The 8,316-nt window shown below is 32.5% G+C and overlaps 1 protein-coding gene across 1 annotated transcript; it reads left to right on the forward strand.

Moving 5' to 3' along the window:
* The first annotated feature begins 5,448 nt into the window (after nucleotides 1-5,448).
* LOC107495245 (adrenodoxin-like protein 2, mitochondrial) lies at nucleotides 5,449-8,316 on the forward strand. Its single transcript, XM_052263135.1, has 7 exons — nucleotides 5,449-5,455; nucleotides 5,716-5,802; nucleotides 6,792-6,840; nucleotides 7,150-7,256; nucleotides 7,523-7,572; nucleotides 7,664-7,746; nucleotides 7,839-8,316. The coding sequence occupies exons 1-7, from the start codon at nucleotides 5,449-5,451 to the stop codon at nucleotides 7,951-7,953; spliced, it is 498 nt and encodes a 165-aa protein (XP_052119095.1). The 3' UTR covers nucleotides 7,954-8,316.

Consider the following 8,316-nt stretch of genomic DNA (forward strand, 5'->3'; position numbering starts at 1 on the left):
ACAGGATTTAGACCAACATCGATGGGTCATAACTTAGCGCTTGAAGTTTGGATTTGTATAAAATTTATCTTAAATTGAAGATGGTGCAAAGAACTTTAAAACCGTTTAAGAACGGAAGAAAATGAATTTTATAGAGAAAATTATGAAGGATTGAAAACTAGTATAAAAATCTAGAATTTGAGATTATGCAGAAAATCAGAAATTTTGGTCTGCGTATCCACGCACAATATGGTGTGTGTGCACTACACAAAATGGGTGTAAATACTCGTGCGTACGCACGAGGGTGTGCGTACGCACGAGGGTGTGCGTACGCACATCAAGAAGATTTAGTAAGTCATGTGTATGCATGAGGTGATGCGTACGCACAAGTCCTGTTTTCTTGAAGAAACCATGTTTTTAACTGTTTGGCCTTTCTGGCACTCTTGTAAACTTCTGTAACCCCTAAATGAATCTCGATAACTCATTTTTAAGTCCTGGATAGGGTGTGGCTAAGTCCAATGAACTAAATTTTATTATTCTGGAATTAAACACTTAGTTAACCGAAAAAATATTGCGTGATGGTGATTTTATTCCGACTGCAATGAGGACGGATGTTTCATCCCGCTCACGTGTTAATAAAATTAGCAAATTGATAAATGAATTGGGGGTTAATGAATTCAAATTAATGCAATAGATAACGAACTGGGGTTATAATTACTTATGAAATTACTAAAAGACATTGATATTGATTTATTGTGGTCTGAATGGTTGGATTAGCAAGGTCTGTGTGTTATCCTATTTACATACTGAATTGATTTTGCTTTGGCACCTGCACCGGATAAGGACAAATGTCTCATCCTACTTGTTCTGTGGTTGCAGTGTGACGTGGGGACAGCGATATGTAACACCCGCGTTCTCTTGGATGAAAGGTGAGATAGCACTCTCCGTTGTTTGAAATGTTTATACTTTCGGGAGAAGGTGAGACAACACTTTCCGTTGGAATAATGGTACCATGATTTATAATTCATCCCAATGATGCACATCGAGAGACCGATTCGGGGTGTCAACCGAATTTTGTGTCGGACTTAGCCTAATAATCGACACGTGAACTCATTGCTAGTAGGACAGGCATGCATAATCTGCATTTAAGTAACATTGTTTGAGTATGCTCATTGTATTTGGTTTGTCTATGTGATTATTTCCTATTTAACTGCTATTTGCCTTGCTGTAATTGTCTTTGTTTGTGCTTAAAATTCTCTATTTGTGCTTGTTACTACTACTAAACAAATTACTGGACACTAAATTATTGATATTGAATCATTATGACATGGAGAAAATTGATGACTTGTATAGAGAAGAATTGAGAGTCTGAAATCACTAGTTTAGTTGAAACTTAGTTTGATTTTTTCTGTTTGGATTTAGAAAGGACTTTAGACTTAAACTTTGTGTTGGTTGGAGTTTAGGATTACCTAGTGGGTTCATATTTTTTTACATACACTCCATTTAGAATTACTACTCTACTGGAAATCTTTGGGTTCTCACCCCGTTGTGGAACTATTTATTTTATAGATACAGGACGTGATGTACCTTGTTAAACGTGCTAGATTCCTCTCAAAAGCGAATACACTCTTTTAGGATTTTATTTTGTATCTTGTTGTATTATATTTTCCACTTTTGTATATGTTTTTGTATATCCTTCTTAGAGGTTGATTTTGAAGAAACATGTATTTTTTTTTGTATATTTCTGAGTTGTGTTATAATTTTTAACCGGCATTGTCTTTGGGAGTCGAGACTAGTACTTGCTATGTATCTCCTTTTGAATATTATATATATATATTGACTATATTACTATCTTTTAAATATATGTATGTATTTTTTTTAGGTATCCTTACCACCACTGATTTACGATTATAGCATAAAATTTTGTGTGATAGAGTGTTACAGAAGGCATTTATCGGAAAGGCATTTTGTAAACCCAGCCACATTATCATATTTATCTTTTCTGGAGAATTAGAATGCCAAACTCACCTACAATTGCTATTACCATTCCCATTTAATTTCTTCTTCAAGAGCCAATGATAATCTTCTCTAAAACTATAAACCTTTAAAGCTGCGGGGCACCAATTCCATCTGGACTTTAAACCAGACATAAGCGGAGACCAAATGCTATGAAGAGACTGTTTGATTTTATGAGAAATTGGCGCGACAAGTCTTTCTTCCTCCCAAGTCCCATTGCTCCACAAATGTGCAAGAGAAAAATTTATTTCAGATATGTATACATAAGTAAGATCATAAAATTTACTGAGAGGAGTCTATTTATCATACTAAATCGATTATTGCCATTAGATGCTACCCATATGATTGAAAATTTGGAGGTACTTATGAGTTAGAACCTGTACCCACAACTTGTCCTTATTATCTCTAGAAGATCGATTTGTTTTTATATATCTTGGATAGAGAGACTTAAATATCTCATATTTTAAAAAATAAAAAATATTTTTATATTTTCAATTAATTATAAACTTATGTGTTTTTGAATAACTATGTTATTACATGTACGCTAAAATTAACCACTAAAATAAGCCATCAATATAAAAATATATATTGAAATACAAATACACATTGAAAATAAATTAAATTATTATGTATTTATATATAAATACATTGATTGTTAATTTTGATGTACGAATAATATTTTTTGTTTTCAAATTAAAAAATTGAGTATATACCCAAATAAGTTTCTGGAAAATTTTATACTAGACATTTTCATCTTCAATTTTTTTTTTTATCACATTGAGGTTCCTAAATTTTATAAAAATAAGATATATAAGTCTTTATCTTAGTTAAATATGATATTTTCAGTTAGACAAATAAATTCTCAAAAGTGTGACACAATAATATATATATCTTATGAGTTATGCTACACATACAAGTCTTTTTGGCTTACAAGTCTTACAAGTTAGGCAAAGTCTAACAAAAACTACATTCACCCACTGGAGCGTGATAACAAGCGCGTCACTCAATCGTTTCCAGAGCGCGCTCTCACTCACCATTATGGAAGACGCTTCTTCTTCTTCTTCACGTTCCTCCTTCTCCTCCTCCTCTTCCTTTTCCTTCTCTTTCTTCTTTGCGTTTCTCATCCTTTTTATTCGCGTGTTTCATCTTCATTGTTATTTTTTTATTACTATTGTTGTTGTTGCATTTTTTTCTCCTCCTCTTTTTATTGATTTTGCAACATTATGTATTTTTTTCTTCTTTGCTTGATTTTTTCTCCCAAGAAGAATTATAAGAAAATGAAATAAGAAAATGAGAAAGAAGAAGCAGTAGAAGATGAAGAGGAGGAAGAGGAAGAATTTTGAATTATGCAGAACTTATCAGAATAAAAATACACAAAAATTTTTTTAAAATACACTCAAATATCTTCGTGTTACACCCAAATATTTTTGTGTTACACTCAAATTTGCTGCAAATACAGAAAAATATTTTCTTAATGCTGCATTTTTTTTATTCTTCTTCTTTTCCTTATTTCTTTCTTTCTTTTAGTTAAATGAATGTAAGTTCATCATATTCTAAGTAATTTTGCACCATTATATGTTTCTTCTTCTTTTTTATTTGATTTTTTTGTTTTTATTCTTGTTAAAAGAGTAAAACAAGAAGAAACTTGAGAAGGTAAAATAAAAAAATGAATAAGAAAAAAAGAAAAAGAATATGGTGATGATGATAAAAAAAAAAGAGTAGAAGATGAGGAGGAAGAAGAGTTTTGAATTATGAGAACTTCTCAGAATAAAAATATACAAAAAAATTTTAAAATACACTCAAATGTATCTTCGTGTTATACCCAAATATCTTCGTTTTACATCCAAATTTGCTGCAGAAAAATATTTTTTCTAATGCTATATTTTTTTTCTGAATTGAACCACACCTTAGCTACTTGATTGGATTAAAAACAACAATCAATTTTGTTCTGGTTTAATTGATAATCTGAACTTGAATTATTTGTTATTTTCAACGACGAGATAACTGATGATGGAGGAGAAAGAAAAAAAAAAGAAAAAAAGAAAAGAAATTCTAATAAAAAAGAAGAAGGAAGAGAAGGAAAAAGAAGTGGTGTTGATGACAACGATAATAAGAGAAAAAAATTACGGAAAAGAAGAAGAAGAGACACGAAGAAAGAAGAAGAAAAAGAAGAAAAGGAGACAAAAAGAAAAAAGAAAAAGAAGAGACACAGAAAAAATATAAAAATACATAAATATAAATAATTTGTATGACTTATATAAAAAAATGCTTGTACATATAAAATAACTCATATCTTATTTCTATAAAATTCAAAAATCTGAACGTAATAATTTTTTTTAAATACAAAAATATCCAATGTAAAATTTTTCACTAATCTATTTAGACATATATATACTCTAAAAAATTAGACATGTATTTATTTTTTTCTCTTAGTATTACTATTATCTTACCGCCTCAAGGATCAACTTCAACCTAAGAAACTTCTTGAGTTTGAGGCATCTTCCGACTTCGATAATAATCTCGTCTTCTTCTCTCTTATTTCTTCGCTTTTTGCGGCCGCTGCATTCTTCTTCCCCCCTAGGTGGCGGCGAGGTTCCATTTTCCCCCCTCTCACTTCTCTCTTTGCTTTTTACGCTCTGATTCTCTTGCTTGGTGCTTATCTTCTACTCTTTCTCTCCTAATGCATATTCCATTTACTTTTCAAACACTCATATATCTTGTTTTCCCAATTTTCTTATATATTGGTTATTCTAGAAGCAAAATCTTTCCACTGCACATCATTTAATACCCTTGCCCTGTGAATCTGTCTCACATCATTCTATGCGAGTTTTATTTATTTTTATTTTATTTATGCGATTTTAGGGTTTTGTAATCCCCTCATCAACTCCTATGCTAAGTTCAAGACTTCCAAGACTTGGACCATGGATCGCCAAGCGCCTCTTCACAAGTACATCACTGCATTTTTAACTATTTTTTTATGCTTCCCTTTTTCTTAATTACCAATTTAATTTACATAATGTCCGTTACATGTCAACAATATCTAATTCCGTTAAATCCATGATTCTAAAAAATCATTTTGGCAGGGAATTATGCATCCATTTATAGAGGAAGATACAATCAAAGCACCAGAAACCGTTTCCTGCAACCTCCGGCAGTAAGTATGATTGAATCATTCAGTTTAAATTTTACGATTTTTGATATCTAAATTTGGCTCTTGGCTTTCTGTATATGATATTTGGCTGTTGTAACCATTGCCAGAAAAAAAAGGAAAGAAATACTGGATTTCAATCAATACCTAGTTTACTGATGAAGCAAAGACTAGTATAAGAATTCAATTTTGGCCTTTGTTTGGCTGATACTATGAATAATCTGTTTTTGTTTGTTATTTGAAGTTCTGTTTACGAGTATGATGTAATTCTTATTGAACGGAATGGTAACTATGGATGCACAATTATGGAAGGTTATATATCATTCATAGAAATTGAAGCTTTTGAATGTATTAGGTGAGCTTGATAATAAGATTAGACATTCACCAGTTCAAGGGGTGTCGAGGAGTGGAATCATGAATGTTGTCCCATTAAGTCGAGATGACCAATGTGTTTGTGTATGACACAAGAATGGGAATTCAGATTTTGGTTATTTTGGAAATGTTAATGAATTAGCATTTTTCTGTTGTTTTGGAAATGAGTTTATTTGCTTTTCATAATTTTGTCTCAACAGATTTCGTTGCTTTCGATTTCTTGTTATTAGAGATAGATTTCATTGTGACAACATTCGCAATTGGTAAAGGAAATAGCCCGAAGATATGTAAATCTCTGAATGTTTTAATAGAATTTTACACTAGAAAAAGGAATCTAACGGGGAGTAAGTGAGGATATATTAAAAACTTGGAATTTCTAGAATAATGTATATTTAAAAATTTCTCCAATTGGAAATTACGTGCTATGATATTTGTGGACGCCATGTAGATTAAAATTATATATGTATATATATTTATGGATTATTAGCTAAATAGTTTTATAAGATTTTTTTTTCTGTGGCATGTTTAATGAAGGGAATGAACAAAAGGAAACGTAAGTCTCTTTTTTTTATCTGAAAATATTATTGAAATTGCCTTTTCTGTAGCAGTGTGTGCATCTTCATGATGAGTGTAGTCAAGTTACATGACTTACCTATATAAGCTCACACTTTGCCTTCCCCAAGTTAAACTGAGACACAATTGGAGCTAGGAATTTCATTGTTGCACCTCAATTCTCTATTTTTGTCCCTTCCCCTCCCCTGGCGCTGTCCTCTACTGTTGCTCAACATATTATCCCAAAGCATTCCCATAGACTATGTATCATACATACTATGTTTCTCACTTTAAACTCTGTTGTCTTATCTATTGCTTTTCCTATATATATATTTTGTATGAATTGGGAATATTTATCTATACTTCTCAAGTTAGCGGCCAGCTTTCCATCCACTATCCAGCTATAGCAGTTTTTGAGTAGGCTACATTGCATCTTGATCCAGGATTAGCTACCATGATTTTGGACGATTCATCCTGATGGGAGAAGTTAAAAGTTATGTGATTTTGGTTTATAATGGTTCAGACAATTTTATTGGGAAGGTCACAGTTTGTGTGTAATCTACCTTTATAGGTTATACTACTAAGTTGTAATGGTTGAATTTTTAATGGGATATGAGAACTTAATGCAAAGAATGCTAATCTCATGTAGTGTGCATTTTACCAGTCTGGATTTGTGCTCTTAACCATGGGGTTGTAATACTTTACCATCGTAGAATGAGTTGAGTTGATGTTGGGGTGTGGTACTTCTGCCTAAATGGCACTAGTGATTCCGGGTGAGTCTTGAGTTGTTGCTCACAGTCATACTTTCTTGAAACATCTTTCATTCCATTGCTCTTGGCAGAGGACAATAATACTTATCAAATGCTAAACTAACATTTTAATAGTTGTTCAGTGCTAACTTTACATAAGATATACGGCACAATTAATGCTTTATATTTTTACATATTGGATTAGATGAAAACAATGCATTGTCTAAGTGTGTCCTTATTCAATTAGGTGAATGGTTGTATCTCTTCAAAGCTTAGGGGTAAAAGTGCATGTTTATCATTTAGTTTTTTAGTCTTTGATCCAACTATGTGCAGGATATCTGTGACGTTTGTTGATAAGGATGGGGAGGAACAACATATTCGAGTCCCTGTTGGAATGTCCATGCTAGAAGCTGCACATGAAAATGACATTGAACTAGAAGGCAAGAGCTTTGCTATTATCAATTTTTTCATTATACACTAAATTGTATATTTTGATTGTTTTGAAAATAATTTCTTTTGTTTGTGTAACTTGCTTTGGTTGCTACCTTACTGGTAATGGATGTATTGACCCATGTCGTACACCCTTATTTTTTTTAACTAAGCTTGCAAGTCTGTCTTTTGGGGCTATGGAAGTTGCATAGTAGTATGTTTACTATTGATTCAGCGTAGGTTCACTTTTCATCAGTTATAATATGTTGTTTTGCAGGGGCATGCGAGGGCTCACTTGCATGTTCAACTTGCCATGTTATAGTCATGGTAAATTAAATTAATTTATCATTTTTATGCAATTACTTATTATTTTCAACATACGTGAGTGTCAAATTGCTTGAGTCTGAACTTTGTGCAGGATGTAGAATATTACAACAAATTGGAAGATCCAACTGATGAGGAAAATGATATGTTGGACCTAGCTTTTGGCCTTTCCGAAACGTGAGTTTGTTTAATCTGAACATGGGATCCCTTATATCTACTTTGTATTTCAACCCTAAATTCTTCCCAGACTAATCTTGGTAGTTATACAGTTCACGTTTGGGTTGCCAAGTGATTGCTAAGCCTGAACTCGACGGGATTCGATTAGCTATTCCAGCTGCCACGCGGAACTTTGCAGTCGATGGTTACGTGCCGAAGCCACACTAATGAATACAATTTATTAAGTTTGAGTTCCAAAGAATGGCAACTGATAAGGTTTAGGATTTTGAGGTTTAGGTTTTGTAGCTTAATGATTGGTTCTAGATAAATGAGCATTTACATCTTAGGCATTATTTTTGGGCTGAGTTTTGTGGATAACAAGGTACTCAGTATGCGAGAACCAGAAATTTGTCACTTTGTTGGGAATTTTCAGCGTCCCAAGTATAGTTGCACGCCAATAAATTAATCAGATCTGCGACACTCGACCAATATTGTCATTCAAGTTCCACCAAGTAGACCCAATATAAACAAAAACCACACATTAAAAGAAGTGTGATTACACTTGCACATATCATTTTTTTAACCTAGTCA

The sequence above is a fragment of the Arachis duranensis genome, chromosome 6, assembly GCF_000817695.3.
Source record: "Arachis duranensis cultivar V14167 chromosome 6, aradu.V14167.gnm2.J7QH, whole genome shotgun sequence".
Taxonomy (NCBI): domain Eukaryota; kingdom Viridiplantae; phylum Streptophyta; class Magnoliopsida; order Fabales; family Fabaceae; genus Arachis; species Arachis duranensis.